Raw genomic sequence first — 19,064 nt, 5'->3', positions numbered from 1 at the left:
TTCAGTTATACTTGTTTAATTCAAATATATGAGCACACCATATTTCACTTTATAAAGTTAACATCGATGTCCAAAATGTTTACGGTAACATTTAGTGATGAGCAATCGGGACATTCCTTCATTCAGTCGAAACTCTCTATGTCGGAGTCATTTGGAGTCATTTGAGAAATACTTCAAGATAACGAAAATTTAATAAAATCGAAACACATCACGTCTCTCTCTAACTAAACCGAACACTTTCTAAAATATGACATAAACAGAAATTCGAGATCGCAGACACATAGCGAGTTTCGACTGCATATTTGTCATCTTGCCTTTGCACTCATGCGATCCACAGTAGCCCTGACAGTTGTCAAGCACCCACACATGGAACGTCGGGTCCGTACACAAGTTTCCACCGTCATACTCGTCACAATTGTCCAGCTTGTCTGTGCAATTCAGCTGGTAATTGAGCTCTATGGAGAAGAACTTCATAAGTTAAGATGTAATTATTAAAAACAAACGTTAAAGCTATGTATTAAATCTTTTCTAATTTATTCAATATTGGTCTTGCTAAAGAAATCTCAAACAACAGGACAGTAAATGAAACGTTAATCATAAAAGACATATGGGTCAAATAAATGAATCGGGTATACAGGCTTATCCATACTCGCACTCTGGTCTTGCTCATTCGGCGAGTGATCCGATAAGATTGCTAGTCACTTTAGGTTGTTGGAGCATAGTGCAAAGATAGGATTAAACCCTGGTTAAAGCTTATATGTTTTTTTTTATTTCGCACCAGTGTGGTGGTGCTGTGGGGAATCGAAAGTTCGATCCCTAGATTGACAGTCAATTGTGTAACCTCTAGATCACGAATCCGCTAGTCAAGTAGCTTATAAATCTAACCACAGAAGAAAACTAATCGGCGCTGATTGGATTTTCTTTATAATTAAATGCCAAGTGCCCAGATGTGGTCCAGGGAGTACTGCACATAATTTATAGTTGTTATGCTTTGAATCAGCCAAATACCTGCAATTAAAGAGAAACATTCTATGAATATCTCGATAAAATAAATATTCGGCTGGATAAAATTTTGTGCTTGCTTTCAGCATGATTAATCATATGGACCTCGAGGAATACTTCGAGATAACGAACATTCGATATAATCGAAATACAACATATCTCTAACAAAACCGAACACTCAACATAAATGGTCATAATCGGAAATTCAAGATAAAGGATTTCGACAAAGCGAGCTTCGACTGCATATTTGTCATCTTGCCTTTGCACACATGCAATCCACAGTAGCCCTGACAGTTGTCAAGCACCCAGACATGGAACGTCGGGTCCGTACACAAGTTACCACCGTCATACTCGTCACAATTGTCCAGCTTGTCCTTGCAATTGAGCAGATCTGTGTAATGAAAGAAACGCGTACAAATCAAGGAGAAAAGACAAGGAAGTTTTACTTTGGACAACAGTTTTTTGTCAAGTGTATGCAAATGTCAACATTATTAGTTCAATGAGCATTTTCCGACATGAATTGCATACAAACATAACACAACCATACATAATAATGAATTGGTGACCTTGAAATATGAGCATAGTTTTAAATAAGTAATACATACATAAAAATATTTTATAATATATTCATGCAGACAATGAAAAATTGTTAGATGTACAAGATGACTGTATAGAAGGGCGCCCCCGGGATTTGCCGTTAGAGGGGGCGTAACCTAGGGGCGTAATTTGCGCTTCTCAAATTTTATTTGGTTTAAAGAGTTGGCAGAGGATTTTGGGGATATATTTTACAACTTATAGTCCGAAATGGTGCCTTAATATTTTATGTTTATTTGTTTACTTTTTTATCCTGAATGAAACTAAATAGTAGACTTGGACGATTTCAGTGGAAGGAGCGCCAGGTGAGCTCCAGCCGACCTAGATTCGCTAGTGGTATACAATATTAACATCCACTAGTTTTTCCCGGCTGTAGGGCCAGTCCACAAGCGCACGCTTCCGATAGTTGAGAAACAACTATATCAAGGTTGTTTCTTTCAAAAATTAGATTAATAAAAGAGGTGGACATTTTGAAAAGCAAAGTTGTAAGTAGCAGTATGTACATACGACAAACAGCATGGTTTAGTAGTGTTAAGTTGGAAAGAATTGTCATTATTTTTTTTCTATTGCTGCTTGATAAAAAAGTGTCTTTGAAAAGTATTCCTAAAACGAGGAACCTATTCAATTATGTAATCTAAGGTGCTTATATATTTTGCCAAATTAAGAGAAAAAGTTATATACAAAGACATGGTTGCTCCAATGATTGGGTCAAGTTTGGCCTTTGAGGTTACCATCAAATCTCTGCCAGGCCACTGCCCTGACAGAATCCGCACGTATCGCTGTGTAAAAATGTTTAGTGATTAAATCGAAGGTGATAAACATATATATGAACTACATGCTGAAATCAGACCGTTGTAGTGCGAAAACTAACTTTTACAAAAAAAGGAAAAATTGGTAAAATAAGTGATAGAAAAACATACAATTTGTTTCTTTACACGATTTCAATTGAGCTCACCGTTAATTAACCGTATATTTACCGTATATTTACGTGAAAAGGCACAGGTGAGAGTTTCAATCGTAATTGATTTGTTTTATTTATAATCATATGCACATATATCTCTGACAAATACTACCTGTACTTATGTAATCCGGTGTCGTAATGTCGTAAACAATTCGAAGTCATGTTTCATCATAGCGATGTTTTTGCATTGAAAAGAGACAAACAGACATTTTTTGTTAATTGTTTTCGGTCAGGAATAAAATAAGGCCAGTACTTACTGCTGTCGGCAACAGGGTTGCTCAGCAAAAAAGCTAAAACAAAGAAAATTCCGATCGTCATCACACGATGCATATGAAACATGGCAACTAATCATAATCAGGAAAATGGCTCCAGATTTCAGTTCGAGAATCAGACAGAGAAAAGCGATTTTCAAAATGTTACATAGTATCTTTCAAATAATTATCCTTGACAAAAGATGTGTAAATATTTGTAAAATTATTGCAAATTTTCCAAAAAGAATTGCTAGAGCGCTTCATGGATTTGCAAAATTGCGACCGAGCCTTAAATTGCATAACGCATAAAAATAAGAATCAATCCTAATACAAAAATATAGCTTTTCCATCAAAAAAAGGTTTATATCAATTTTACCTGAACATGTTCGAAGCAATAAAATGAACAGTATTACTCCTGAAAAGAAAGAAACAATCAACGCCAAATTATTGTCTCTTATATATAAATTTCATAGTTGTAATCATATTTGAACCGATGGGATTACAGTGTGTTTTTTTTAAATCGATTTAATGATGTTTAATTTGCATACTGAACGATGTTTCATTTGATGTACTTAAAGGTTCATATTGAAGTTGTATCTTTGTAGTTGGTCGAATAAAAAGCTTGACTAATAGAAAAATAAGGACGGCAAAGCTTCTGGCCCTCGGGTCGGTGTCGGCGCTGGTGTCTGGTAAAAGGTTCAGGGCAGGTTGGCATGTTCACTTATTACTCCATTATCCTTTATCGGAATATATTGCCCATTTGTGTAACGTTTTTTAGAACTATTTTAAATATTTGAAACAATTGTGAATTTGAAAGCGTTTTGAATGAATAATTTAATTAACATCATACGACAAGTATACCATTTCCAAATGTATTGATAAAAGCAAATTTACCTGGCAGCAAGTCCACCATATTGTCGAAAATGATTAGGTGAAATATGTACTGTCTTGTCCTACAGATAACCCCTGAACTGCATTATCGTGCATGGTCAAAAAACTTGCCGTCCGAAATAAATGTTATCCAAAATGAAATGCACTGTGTGACAGAACTATTAAAATCATATCATGAAGGAGGTGTGCACTTAAAATAAAATAAAAAATACTTCGATAATAATGGATAATCTGACTGTTAACGTGTTAACATGTTGAAAGTATATAACTCGAGTATAAACAATTGCTCATCATAATTTCGTGTTCAAGCATTTTATAAAATAGATAAAATATTGTTCAGAATATATCCGTATATTCTGAAATGCCTTCTTACTAGCACCACGTGTAAATAAATCCTTTTCACAGAAAGAGAGGAATATTTCTAACATAACGAACACGTATTACCGACGACCAGCCAAACTGAAAACACAGCGAATATTTTTTATCTATTTTCTCGTTTAAACCGTTAGGCTGTTCGTGTAAAATGCTGTTTTTCCAAGTTATGACATGCATCAACACGGTTTTTGACCACAAGTCGAAAGTAAAGTTTGACGAGAGGTGTAATGATGAAAAAATACATGTTTCTGACATATATAAAATTAATCCATTTTTCCCCATTAAAAATCGCAAACTTGATTCAACTTAATCCTTATACACGGTATTTTTTTGTTTCCTCAAAATTAACCCTAAGCTCTGTTTTCGATGAGCCCATTTTTCATACAGTTAAAATCCTTTTAAGTGTTCAGCAGCTATGGAAATCGCTGCTTAATCATGTTAGATAACAATTAAACCTGTCTCAATTCAAATTACTGATTAGTTTCTGGGACAGTTCCATGTGATCATACCCATCTTGTGCTGTAACATAGCAGGGAGGGTGATGCCTACTTAGTTTAGTTCAAAGGCCTGCTTTACAAAACGTATGTCTCCAATTGTTTTTAGTTTGATTTGTATATGTACTTTTTGTTCTGTAATACATGCCATGCCATTGTATCTGCTTTGCTCCTTTTGTTTGTTTTATCATCATTTGCTACCTACTTGCCTTGTCTTTGTCAGTTAAATATTGTGCATGCTTTAAGTGACACTCGTATTTAAAATCAATATATGCACATATATAACAAACACAAATTTTGAGGAATAAATCTTAAACAACTTACTAAATAATGCATTTATGGAACATATTAATTATTAATAACAAGATTGTAGCAGTGTATTTTATAGCTGAATACGCACAACTATTAAATGACTGATGAATGATATAATATGTATAGTGATCAAATAATTATCGTCTAATGAGGTAGAAATCCTGTGTTTTCTGCCCCCACATTTCTTTCAAATTCAACACGGTATCGTTCATAAGGATCATTGTTTTCGATATTTTTTCAACCTTTTCGATGTTTTACAGTTTTTTTTTAATAAATACGTTAAATGTCAAAGTAATGTATCTTGTTTTTGTTGGGCTCAAAACCCTTGCAAGGCTTTTGTTTCTTTGGTGTATGTTCCGTCTAGTAATACAAATTTCCGGATTTAGCTTGACTTGAACTCTAATAGTACTTGAGTAATTTATTCAGAAGTTGGTAATAACACAGATAACTGGATTGCTGTTTGTCCTCGTAAAATTACCAGTTATGAATTTTGTTTGTATTTTATATATTTGACGTTTAAGGAACACCCAATATTTATAACATTTTTTTATAACATTTTATAACAATGATGCAACATAACCAAATAAGTTATTGACGGTCCACCGTAACAGTATCCTCTGTACTTGCTCGCTTAAAACAAGACATTTTATTCATCGTTTAATTGAATAAAAACCTTTATTCATTGTTTTTCATAACAATGGTATCCCGTTGTCAGTCTGTTATTGAATTACGCAACTATAAAACAGTAATACACTGTACCAAATTGTATAAAGCTGTATAAGATATCAAGAGGTTATTTATTACTTATGTGCACATTTTCGTGTTAAGTGTGTCTAATAATTTAATAACGATTGACCAATCAAAAAACATGTTGGCTAAATTAAACCAATTCAAAGCAATAACCAGTTGTTTACACTTGGCTGCTGATGTTTTACATGAAATAAAAATCGATTATCATTATTTGTTGTGCAACGTTATTTAATAAACACACAACATACCTATATAACCCTTTATTGATCGCAAATGTTATTTAAAAGTCAATTACAAGTGAGAGACTAATCAATTTATGAATTGTCAATCGTTTAATGTTTACACACGTGAGCTACCTTTGTCTTAATACCAAATAACGTATATTAGTTGCGCCGAAACATCATTTTGCTTGATTTCAGACTTTCATGTTGATTTCCGTCATAGTTTTCATAACACATGCCGACTATGCTGTGGGTGCCGGGAACAAGATATTTTCCGTTGAGGTTGGCGTTGTAGCAGCTATAATACCACCAGCCAGGCTCGTACTGCAAATCACAGTTATTACCGGCAACATGGTGCGTTTGGTGATCATACGTGCTGAAACTCATCCGGTTCATGTTCGAAAGGCTACTGTTTGAAGTCACTGAAATCAATCTGTGATTGTTTTTAAAAACATCATTTTTTTATTTAAAATAGTAACCATAAAGATTTACCTCGATTTCCAAAGACAATTTTTCAATTTCAATATATTTTTTTTTATTTGCTCAAACGTCTAAAACGTAAGGTCAAGGACCTTTATAAGGCCAAAAATATTAGAACATATATTGGGATATCGCTTTGGGAAAAGAAGGTCAAAGAAAACTGTGCAATAGAATTAAAAGCAGAATATGGCTCTGTTTGAGAAGGCAAGTTATTTTCCTGTGGTGCTTTTTATTTCCTGTGGTGTTTCATTTTAACATATTTTACGATTTTTATTTTTGGGGGTAACCTTAACATTTCTCTGCTTACCTTTTTATAAGTGATTAACAGATAACAGATTGAAAACCATACCTCAAGTTTTCAAACAATGGCTGTCGATGAACCTGTGAAAGTTTATGTCAACCTAGGCGATCCACGGTCCGGAAATAAAATTAAATCATATTTGTACAAAACCGAGTTCAGGTAAGCCCTGTTATTTTATGTAAATGGTATAACTGATGCATAAATACTCATTTGGCAACCACCTACCACCAGGAGACCAATCCCATCTGTCGAGATAAACTTTGTAATTTGACCCTTCTGTTACTCTGAACGAGCGGTAGTGATCAGAAAACGTCGTGCCGTTAGCTGTTTCTATGTCAACCCGTAATTCAAAGGAACCGTACGCAGTGAACTCGTGTAACCATTTCAACCCTGAAATAATTAGTTATTCATTGCTATTTTTAAATTACAGTTGCTGTACTGTGAATCACCCGGAAGAAAAACCGAAACCTAGATCCATGGTGTTATCAATCCTCAATACATAATTGAATTGAAAAAAAAAATTAATACGGTCGAGCCACGTTGCATATATCCCATTTGAAGGCACATTTTCAATGGGAAAACGACAACCAAAGCTGAATGACAAAAAACCCGCATTCCATTCTAATCTCAATAAAACGTTTATCGATTAATGGCGGGGCTACCGCCAAAGAAAATACAGTGAAATCTTACAAGAGGGACTTGAACCTGTCTCCGACTACTCGAATTCACAATGATTTACCACTAGACCACGGATCCACCATGGATGACCTTATTATTTATAAATAATAAAAATCATAAGCCTGCACATGTAACCAGGTGGCGAACACTGTTTATTGCTTTCAAGGTAAAATGCATTGGCACATTTCTTTGAGATCTTAACAAATAACTAGATCGTTCAACTGTCGCAAGCCTGAAGGTCAGAATGTAGGAAAAACATAACAAGATGCAAGATGCTTCCTCAGTCGAACATGCAAACGAGCCTATACTTAAAGAACACCTTTAATGTTATGCTGCAAATATTTTAATAAAGTCACCACTTACCGAGCCAGAATTCACCATGAACAGTTCCGAAACCTTCTTCGTAGTCTGCAAATGGTCTGTAGAAATTCACTAAACCATTGAATCGCTTCTGGAATACCTAAATGTACCAACAAAATATTCCATTAGGTATCATTATTATTTCAACTCTAAACTTTGGTTTAATACAGGAATGAATAGCAGTGCAAAATGCAAGCGACCACGTCTACGTGTTACTTTGAGGAAGCTGCCCATTGCGATTCTAGTATTTATACAGAAGATCTGGCAGATCAATTATTGACCTGGGCTGGTGTTCATAAAATATATTGATTAATTTCTTAACTTAAGTCGTTTTCTTAAGTTAATTTCCGATAATAACGAAATGTATATATCTATATGAATACATTGTGTTTATCGTTACGGACACCGGGGGTTACTTCTGCCGGCAAAACCAAGACATAAGAAAACAAGTTTCACAAAGAGAAAATATTTTTCACATCATTTCTCAATCGAGTTCGGCATTGGATCACATGGGCGTCAATGTTTCGACTGACAATTTCGTTAAAAAAGAAAAACGTTTTGCTTATGGTTGGCTTACAAAACCTTTTTGCTGAACCTTTTAGGGACCCTTTTATTTGTTTGCATACAATTTTCCTGCGACACATACCGAACGTCAAAGTGCGGTATGACGGCATCAGACAATGAACGAAGCAACGCATGTTTGCAATATAGGGACCAACTGACCAAATGACTGATTGAAGTGATGAATAATATGTGTCTAACAAGTTTAAGGATCGAAGATCCGAGCGATCTATTTATATTGACAGGACAAGGTTTTTGTGTTCAAAGCCAATAAGACACTGACCTGCTGACATCTGCAGGTCATCATCAACCTCCCTTCAAGGTTTAAGGACCTAAAGCCCAAATGTTCTCTTGTTATCAATCACACCATGTTTGGTATATCGAGCGATCGAAAGACCGACCGACCGATCGAACGACAAGAGACAAGTAAGCAATATCCCACAGCTTTTTCGAAAGGGGCCATAACTAGTTCAATTGTATAGATTGATCAAAATGCTAGATCAATGCAATTTTTAGGTGCAAAGGGTTTAATAAAAGGGCAAATAAGGCAGATCAGAAATTTAAATCTTAATCTGCAAAGTAATTCTACATCTGGCTTGGGTATACCAAAAGTATAACAAAATAAGTATAAATTGATCTAAATATACTCACAGTCCAACCACCTCCATCTGTATCTAGGTCACAGAACACCTGAACTCTCGTATAGGTCGTAGGCGCATACACCGTGTATACTCCTGACGAAGCCCCAACACTGTACTTCATAATGTCTCGGCAATCTACAGAAAAAAGAACAGCCCGACACGAAGGCGCAACGCAAGACTTTGTGGACTAGAAGGAAACGCAAATGGGTGTTTTATCAAAAGAAGGGGGAACATTAACATATTTAGGAAAGTTAAAAACAGTTTTAGCGTCAAACTGCATGAACTGTTGTTTGTTTTTTCACTCGGTATCATTATTACGTATGTTCACAAAGACGCAGAAAGGACCGTTCATACTCGAATTGCTAAAATTTGCGGATATAGTAGACGTATGGACAATTATAATAATATTATGCTAGTACATCGAGAGGTAATAGCGAAAACGTTCTAAGTCAAATGCACTGGAGAAGCAATTCGAATCCTCGATTTGCTTGCTATACCAAGTTATGGTCTCATACCAGAGATAAAATGATACTTACTTTAAAGTGACTTAAGATTTACAAGCTGTACTGTTCTCCTCAAGGAAGGTAATATATATTTACTTTAAACATGGCCAATGTGATTTTATAAACTTTGATCTGTTGTCAACCCGGCTTAATGCTTTGTTTCCTTTCGATAGTACAGAAACTACTTGAAATCATTCTGCATCGAAATGCACACCTTACCTTTGACAGGACAAGGATTGTTGTTGCATATCAGGGTTTGTTCCGAGCTTCCGTCACAGTATCGCCCTGACGGGGATGGTGGGGGATTATTGCAATGTCGTTGCCGGCGCTTGATTCCTCCTCCACATGTTATAGAGCACACATTCCATCTTTCCCATGAAGACCAAGCTCCATCTGTTAAAAAGTTGAATTCCATATATTTGTTGATGGGCCAAAGGTTATTGGCATAATTATTTTTTAAAAGATATCAAATATATGTTTACTAGATTTATGTTCATATTGTATTTGCATATACTCAAATACATGTACATGTTTATTGTATTGACATATCGTCTAGCCCTCTTCGAACCTGGCCAGACAAAATGACAGAAATTGCATACACATATATATCCTTATAAATAAGATCCTGATAAAAATACGGTCTGTAGTTTCACACAAATACAAAATAGTTCTTTAAGAGAATCTCAAAGCTGGTATGCAAGTAGACAACCTGTATTTAATAGTGTGATCGAATTGTCGACGGCTTTGTCCTGTTAGTATCGATCTAAATTCACACTTACACCAAGAACACACTTTAAGAGCAAATCTTTATAGAATTACTGGTTTCCGTACGATGGATTTCATACAGTGTCTTACGCATCTCTGTTCTAAATACCTTGACACGCCTGCAGACTACACACACGGTGCTCTGATGGCTTCCCGGGGCAATGGTTCCCGGCGTCAGGACTTGTACAACTCCTCATTCTCATCTGCATTCCCCCATCACATGTAACCGAGCACGACTCCCACAAGCCCCAAGCACTCCATACACCATTTACTGTCATACCTTTCGAATAGCGAAACGGTGAATGAAAAGTATATTGTATACAATTATTCACTTTTTACCTGCGAAATTAATAAATAGCTGTTTTATAACATTATAAAGCATGATACATTTCGACGTCATATGATAAAGTGTTTCCCCTTCTTTAAATAGACATGTCACTATGGCGTTTATAAAATAATAATACACATGCTACTATTTATAGTAACATTTCACTATTGAAATTCATTCCCTCAAAAATGTCCATTAAAGTTTCATTCGAGATTACTATGAAACTGCTCCTAGGCTTGATCGACCCTAGCAGTGTCTTCTATTGAAATGTACATACAAATCAGCCGATATAAAAACCGGAAATATTTAAAGAATGGAAATATCTTATTGCGAAAACACGAAAGAAAGGTTAGCATTTGTAATTTCCAGACAGTCGTTAATCTTCACAGCTAATGCCATGAAAAACCTTATAAACTTTCAGAGATCATGTTAATCACATCCTTTAATATTCCACAATAGAACTTTCAAAACCAGTTCAAATCATTGACAAATGACATAGCATTTGTATTACTATTATTACAGCCCGCGGGCAATAATTATTCCCACTGGGGCAATTATCAACCAAAAGCGATGGTCAACCATGTATTATTCTATAAATATGACGTAATAAGGTAAATTGATTCTGGTCTATAAATAGGCAAGTTTTATTTTGTCTTTTAAAATTGTTCTCCGTCCAATCATGGACTATTTTTCTAAAGATCATGTAATAATATCTAGTATACACAATCTGACTTGTCACGATACTTTTCGCCTGAAACCGATAGCCTCGATTTAGTGAAAAACGAGGACAAAGTTGATGTGTAAGCCGTTAACAAAAATATTTAAAAAAATAAATATAGCATACTAAACTATAAGACATTGCTCACTAAGATTCAAACAAATAATGAGCTTTATGAATACAATATGAATACGCCGAATCACATACACTATCAGTACGATTGAAATAAATGACATGCTCTTTTACCCGGACAAGGCGACAATGTACACACGCCTGTCTCGCTATTACTCCCAAGGCAAGGTAACCCATAATGCGGTGAAGGGTTGGTGCACGAGCGCTCGTGCTGGCGCGTGCCGGTACCGCACGTGACGTCACATCCGTTCCAAGTGCCCCACTCGGACCAGCCACCATCATCTTAAAAATAGATACCGATTGCACGTGTAATTTATGAAGGTGATTCGGTTTCTATAAACATCTTTTTCGACTGTTCAGTTATATGACAGAAACATACGCGAACAAACTTGCTTTACTGTGTCATCATCGTCGGATACCCCCGATATACACTACTCCACGCTTCGTTGTGTTCCGTGGGCAATTTGGCTAAGAAAATCTCGTAATCATTAAATCATGAATAATTAATGAGGCAGTTTCATTGGTTCCTCAGAGTACCTGATGCTTTATGGTTGAAAATTGTCCTACCAATTGCCGGAGTTGAACCGACTCCGCCTTCTCAATGCAATAATATTTTGTAATGTTAAGACCACAAGGCAACGGGGGCTACAGACACAGAACAGTTATTAAACAGTATTTGAGTATAACATTCGAATTCATTAGAAGAAGAGTTGTCTCTCCCGCCTCATGCATATTCATAAAACGAGATTTTGTCAGTCAATTGCCCCACGGTATGTATGGAAAGAAACGGCAGAAAGTACCGTGGTTGCCGAAAATGCTTTGTCATACGATAACAATACAATCTTATGCACATATATTTCAGAAATGGACGTTTGATTATCCCAATATTCAAATGTTATAACATTAATTTTAAGTTATCACATAGTGGCCCTGTGCGTATGGGACAGAACAAACAACGCATATCAAGTTCGACAAGTAGCCAGTAGCCAGTAGCAAAACATGACTGGTAATTTTTCTGTGGCACACCCAATATCATTCACTGTACAACTATGGTATCTTGTCGCAAGTAATCGTCATTAGCAGAATGGCTCAGCGTCAAGTTATATATTTGTGACGAGAAGACAAAACTTCAACAGTTAGTCAAATAAAAATGGGGCTTGATATTTACAATGATTCTATATTAAGACCATATGACCAAATGGTGTCTGTAAGACTTACCAAAGGAACAAAAGCCGCACGATCTTCTGCAATTCCTTGCTACTGAAGCGTCGGAGCAGTTAAGTGGTCTGTTAATATCAGCGCATGTGGGGAGGAATTCATTGTCGTCACACGCCTCTAAAAGATTACCATAACATTTTGTTCAAAACCTCTAATGAATCACGCGTTCAAATTTGCCTTCCTTTATGGTTCATGATAACGTTTACAATCTTCCCTTATGGGACACGTCTTCATATATGGTAAACCTCAGTTTATAAACACCACGATGCAGCCCGTCAGCAGGTTTCACCAACGGCTTTCTACAGCTGTTACTCGCTGTTTCTTACGCAAATGTATATGTATAGAGCTTCGCTCTCGAATGATATAAGATTGTTCTAAAATTTGTAAAGGTTTTTAACCTTTTTAACATCATCGCTATCACTTTTCAAATCCTTACTGAGCTGGAAGTTTAATGGACACACTTGTGTTCTTCTGTAATTCTGAAACGATTTGAGACAACTGAACTTGTTTCTATTTAAATATGTGAGCACTAGTTCAACTTGAAAGTAAACAACGATGGCGTTATTCACGTTGTTAACTTTAACTGCATACTGAACAGTTGGCCTAAATGTTTTCTGCGTTTGATCGTAATTAAAAGTAAATGGGTAACATTCCGATTCTTGCATTCTTTACAGAAATCAATTAATATTTTTGAATTAGGCCAGAAGTGAACTATATTTGGCTTGACCCTGTCCTACCAGCATATTGGGTTAGAATGTATATGTATTGTTAATACTGAAGAGGTAAAGCATAGTTTGGGTCATGGCTATTTTTAAGCAATTAGTCCGTTAAGGTCAAACAAGTCATTAATTGTAGTCTTACTGCATTAGTATAACTACAAAACACGATTGTTTACTGCCAGAATGCTCCATACCTTACGTATGTTCAATTGCTATTTTAACTATAACCTTGCAATTGAATAACTAGCTGAAAACAATAAAATGGCTCGATTATCCAGAACTTTGTTCAAGTTAACGTTGTATTCACGGAAACACTTATGATCTTCTGCAGTATTCAAACACAATTTGAGACAACTGATTCAGCTGTACTTGTTCTATTTAAATATTTGCACACCTCATAAAATATTACCTTTAAATCACGTTGTAAACATTAAAATTAAGTTATGAACAATCGGGCTATTCCTTAATACAGTCAAAACACGCTATGTCGAAGTCGTTGGGCTCTCGAAAAAAACTCCAAGATAGCCAACATTCGATTTAATGTAAATAGAACACATCCATAAAAAACCCGAAGACATTCGAGATAAAGAGACATAGCGAGTTTCGACTGCATATTTATCATCTTGCCTTTGCACCCATGCAGTCCACAGTAGCCCTGACAGTTGTCAAGCACCCACACATGGAACGTCGGGTCCGTACACAAGTTTCCACCGTCATACTCGTCACAATTGTCCAGCTTGTCCGTGCAATTATGCAAAGCTGTGTAATGAAAGAAATTACAAGTACATCAATGAGGAAATACAAGGAAGATGCACTATGGAGAACAGTTTTGTTATGTGTATGCTTATGTAAACATAATAAGCTCAATGAACTATTTTCCGACACGAATTGCATACATACATAATATAACAATGCATAATAATGGATTGGTGACCTGGATATATAATTATATAGTTTTAAATAAGTAACACATAGAGAAAAGAAGTTTTGAAAAACGTTTATATTTATGCAGACGTTTACAAAATGTTGGATGGATAAAATGGCTGTATACAAGGGCGGCTCCAGGATTTGACGTTAAAGGGGGCGTAACTTAGGAGCGTAACTTGCGCCCCTTTCTCATAACCGGAATTTATTTGGCTTTTATACCCTTTTACATCTTTTGACAAAAAATAAAGTATGATATACATACTGTAATCATACTGTTTCAGGGGGAAAACTGATTTTACACAAAAGTAAATTTTATAAAATAAGACTTAATAGTGGTAGAAAAACATACATTTGTTCTTTACACCATTTCACTTGAGCTCATCGTTAATATACCGTGTATATACGTGAAAAGCCACAGGCGAGAGTTTCAATCGACATTAATTTGTTTTATTTATAATCATATACACATATGCTTGCACCTATGTAAACTGGTGTCGTAATGTCGAAAACAATACGAAGTTATGTTTCATCATAGCGTTGTTTGCATTGGAAAGAGACAAGCAGTTTATTGCTAAATTATATTCGGTCGGGAATAAAATAAGGTCAGTACTTACTGACATCGCCAGCAGTGTTGCTCAACAGAAAAGCTAAAACAAAGAGATATCCGATCGTCATCACACGATGCATATGACAACTAATTCTAATCAGGAAAATGGGTCCACATTTCAGTTTGTGAATTTCAAAATGTTACATAGTATCGTTACTATAATTATCCTTGACAAAAGATGTGTAATTTATTGTAATAGTATTGCAAATTTTCTAAGAATTTCTAGAGCGCTTCATGAATTTGCAAAATCGCGACCGAGCCTTCATTCTACATGAACGCATAAAAATAAGATCAATCCTAATACAAAATATTGCTTTTCTTACCAAAAAGAAAGTTTAGAACAACTTTACCTGAATTTGTTCGAAGCAATAAAACGAACAGTGTTGCCCCTGAAAAGAAGAAAACAAAAAAACGTCACATATTCTGTTATATATCAAGATTGTATGGTTGTTATCATTTTGGGACCGATTGGATTACAGCATTTTTCATTTTTTTTTATTGAAGCATATTAGATATTCATATTGAACAACGTTTCATTTGACGTACCTAAAGGTTGAATCGCCAACATATCATTCACAGTGAAGTTGTAACTTTGGTCGAATAAAAAGCTCGAGTATTCGAAGAATAAGTACGGCTTCACTTCCCGCCTACGCGTCGGCTTCGGCATAGGCGTACGGTTATTCGATAAGTTTACATAACTCCATATAATCCTAAATGTATACTATTGCCTTTGATCGAGCTTTAGGGCATCTTAGTGGGTTAACTCAGATCTAAAATAATGTTCATGTAATGGATATCATGCTTAACACAGTAACTGTTGTTCAGTGTCATCACACAATTAGTAGGTGATCCTTTATAGGGGGCGAGGGGGGTAGAGGAAACCATATTGGTTGAGAGCGAGAGAGCTTAATTTACTCATTACAATCGTAAAAAAGAAACCATTTTGGTACGATATAATTTATAGACCAAATATGGAAAAATATGGAGTCACCATGTGACTCGTTCTGGACCAATTGCGTTGCGTCATTCATGTTGGAGGCGTGATTTAACTGTACACTGGGGTCGTATGAAATATATTAATATTATGGCATGCTGCACAACTTCATGTAACCAAGTATATAGACCTTAAATGATAATAAGTATTTTACCGTCAGCTATTAAAGTGATAACCTAGAATTGATAAAAAAAGGTCTGCCAAGCAATTGGCCATTAATATGAAAGACACGAGCATTTCATTGAACTTAAGTCAATTGGCATAACACCGAGTCGAATGATTGAGACCTGTCTCAAAATAAAGAAAATTATAATAGGTAAAAGACAGATTCAGGATGCAATAGAGGAGATCATAAACGCTACTTGTACGTGTATAATTATTATGTTATTGCTGTGTTTTAAGTGAAGCGGCATCCAGGTATGCAGTGATATGTCAGGCAAACTAACAAAAGTAAGCGAATATCAACTAACCTTAGTCTTTCTGATGGCGACAGTTCATTACGTAACACGTTTTTGAGTAGCGTTTTAAAATTACTCTTACTTCTTATGCTGATGTTGGCAGTTCATTACGTAACATCTCTTTGTGTTACGTTTTTAGGTTACTATTTATACAACTCTTACTGAGACGACATTTTACAACGTAACTACTATATGTGTATTATTTTCTATTACTGGTACTGATTGGTACAACAGTTTATAACGTTTACCATTACTGATGGCGAATTCTCAACACGTAGTGGCTATTTGTGTAGCGCTTCCAGATTACCATTACTGATGGCAAATTCTTAACACGTAGCGGCTTTTTGTGTAGCGCTTCCAGATAACCATTTCTGATGGCAAATTCTCAACACGTAGTGGCTTTTTGTGTAGCGCTTCCAGATAACCATTACTGATGGCGAATTTTTAACACGTAGTGGCTTTTTGTGTAGCGCTTCCAGATAACCATTACTGATGGCGAATCCTTAACACGTAGTGGCTATTTGTGTAGCGCTTCCAGATTAACATTACTGATGGCGAATTCTCAACACGTAGTGGTTATTTGTGTAGCGCTTCCAAATTACCATTATTGATGACAACTGCTCATTACGTAGCGTTTATTTGCGTACCGTTTTTAGATGAATCGAATTCATATGCCTTGTAGCTTACATGTGTAGCGGTCTGTCGCAACTGAAGACTTTCCATTATGTGTGCATGTCGTTTACAAAAAATACCATGTCAATAGTTCATTTCGTGTTATGTACATACTTGTATCGTACTGTTTTTAAAGCGCACTTTTTCAGTATGATTTATTATCATATTGTTGTTTAAGGACTGTTAAAAATATATATCGAAAACTGTTTGCGCAATGTTTTATAGGAATATTTAAGATATTTGGAACAATTATGAATTTGGAAACGTATTGGATGACTAATTATAATAACAAGTATACCATCTCCATGTGTATTTATAAAATCAAATTTACCTGGCAACAAGTCCACCATATTGTCGAAAATAATTATGTGAGATAAAGACTGTCTTGTCATCAGATAAGATTTGGACTGCATTATCGCGCATTGTCTACAATCGGACTTCCGAAAAAAATGTTATACAAAACAAAGTTTGCCGTGTGGCGGAGATATACTATTAATATCTTGAAAACAGTGTGCACTTAAAATACCAAAACTGTAAACGTGATAGCATGTTGAACGTATAATATTGATATTCAAACAATTGCTCATCAACATAAAGCATTTACGGCAGCAATGAGTGTTCACTTTTAAGTACAAAGAAACCTAAATCATGAATATTGTGAAACCTGCTGAAAGGCTTGAAAACTAACATTCCTTATTTGTGTCGGCATATTTTTCCGGACTTCAGTTATTTATATCTGCATGATGATAAGGACCAAGAAATCAAAGATTGTGTTCAAGATGACCGCCATACATATCCGACTCAGTGTTTTATGTCTTATTATGGCAAACATTTAAACTTGAACCTACTCATGTTGAATGCCTTTTTGTGTCGCCCACGAATCATATAACACACACACGGTTTAAGGCGTCGTCGTCCGCGTCGGCGGCATCACACTTTCGTTTCCTATCAATTACTAGTGTTTTACTTGCAGCATATTTTCAAACATGATATGCTCATTGGAAATGGTCATTATATGATTCCTAATGATCTGGTCAAAAGGTTAACAGTCAAAGTCATGCAGAACTTTACTTGTACAACTATGTGCGCTCGCGATAACCGACCCATCCGATTCGTTAATTTCTAGTTTGCATGAGGGTATGTTAACATGATGATTCTGTTTATCTGTGCGTGTTTTTTTCATTTAGTGACGACCAGTCTATGATATTGCATCGTACCTTGGAGGAGTCTGTTGCTTCGGCAAGATTCATTTCAATATATACCTAGCTTTTCATATGTACAGTTATTCTTAAGTTGGCATGCTGCATTGATTATTTCAATGCTAAGGCTATTTAATATCAATGTCTTTTCAATAGTTATATTTAGTAGTGGTAAATCCCTGAACGAGGCGGCTCGTACAGAACGACCCGCCATAGGTGTATCCCAACATTCAGTCGGGGATTTACTATCTTCGCCTTGTTTTGAATGCAGTGGAATAGAAATTCATTTTTGTTTCTTCAAATTTATTTCTTTTTGTTGGAGTTTTCTCTGGAAATAGGCAATTTCAGAGGCTAATTTTTAGAAAAGTCAGGGTCCGTTCGGCTACGACAAAGAAGGGTTAAAAGGCCCCGGTTATTACTGTAGCGAATAATAATAGTAGTTTACTACACTTCTTAAGTATTAATTTTGGTAATCGAATAATCGAATATTCGATTAAAAGAATTACCGAATTTATAAGGTCCATCCCGAAGCTTTCCGGAGATTGCCGAGTTGTTACGATTTATACTAGATGTATAAAACAGGGGCAGTTTAATTCCGCAATGATTTGTTGCTTATTTCCGATAAATTGTAGAGCAGAAGTTGAAGAGTTTTTGTCATTTGCACGCCATTAAGAGTCGCCAATCTTCAAAATCGGACAATTTTCGAACCATTTTCTTTAACTGGATGTGAAACTTAGATTTTGAGCATGTGCTTATTACTGGTCGAAATTTTATTGATCACTATTTTCTTAGCTTGAAGTGCTCTGCCGCGTGATGGGTTATTTTGATAACTCGTTGTCTGTCGTCGTCGTCGAGTATTGCTTAAAATGACTTATCCTCGGGAAATGTCCTACCGATTTCTCAAAAAATCTAACAGACGTTCGATTGATAAGAATTTATTATATTGGGTGGA

The 19,064-nt window shown here is 35.7% G+C and overlaps 1 protein-coding gene across 1 annotated transcript in view; it reads right to left on the bottom strand.

The window, feature by feature from the left end:
* LOC128223405 (uncharacterized) overlaps window positions 1-17,299 on the bottom strand; it is a 28,330-nt gene extending 11,031 nt beyond the window's left edge. The window contains exons 1-17 of the mRNA XM_052932684.1: window positions 17,245-17,299; window positions 15,140-15,178; window positions 14,797-14,829; window positions 13,883-14,014; window positions 12,537-12,653; window positions 11,433-11,600; window positions 10,250-10,420; window positions 9,595-9,768; window positions 8,883-9,007; window positions 7,674-7,770; window positions 6,858-7,022; window positions 6,024-6,273; window positions 3,703-3,761; window positions 3,185-3,223; window positions 2,815-2,847; window positions 1,262-1,393; window positions 315-455 (exon numbers count right to left, since the gene is read on the bottom strand). Of these exons, the coding sequence (XP_052788644.1) occupies window positions 315-455; window positions 1,262-1,393; window positions 2,815-2,847; window positions 3,185-3,223; window positions 3,703-3,761; window positions 6,024-6,273; window positions 6,858-7,022; window positions 7,674-7,770; window positions 8,883-9,007; window positions 9,595-9,768; window positions 10,250-10,420; window positions 11,433-11,600; window positions 12,537-12,653; window positions 13,883-14,014; window positions 14,797-14,829; window positions 15,140-15,178; window positions 17,245-17,263 (1,894 nt within the window). The 5' untranslated portion in view covers window positions 17,264-17,299. The remainder of the gene's footprint in view (window positions 1-314; window positions 456-1,261; window positions 1,394-2,814; window positions 2,848-3,184; window positions 3,224-3,702; window positions 3,762-6,023; window positions 6,274-6,857; window positions 7,023-7,673; window positions 7,771-8,882; window positions 9,008-9,594; window positions 9,769-10,249; window positions 10,421-11,432; window positions 11,601-12,536; window positions 12,654-13,882; window positions 14,015-14,796; window positions 14,830-15,139; window positions 15,179-17,244) is intronic.
* Window positions 17,300-19,064: the final 1,765 nt, after the last annotated feature.

Source organism: Mya arenaria, chromosome 17 (assembly GCF_026914265.1).
Source record: "Mya arenaria isolate MELC-2E11 chromosome 17, ASM2691426v1".
Classification (NCBI taxonomy): domain Eukaryota; kingdom Metazoa; phylum Mollusca; class Bivalvia; order Myida; family Myidae; genus Mya; species Mya arenaria.
This window is presented reverse-complemented; position numbering and strand designations above follow the sequence as displayed.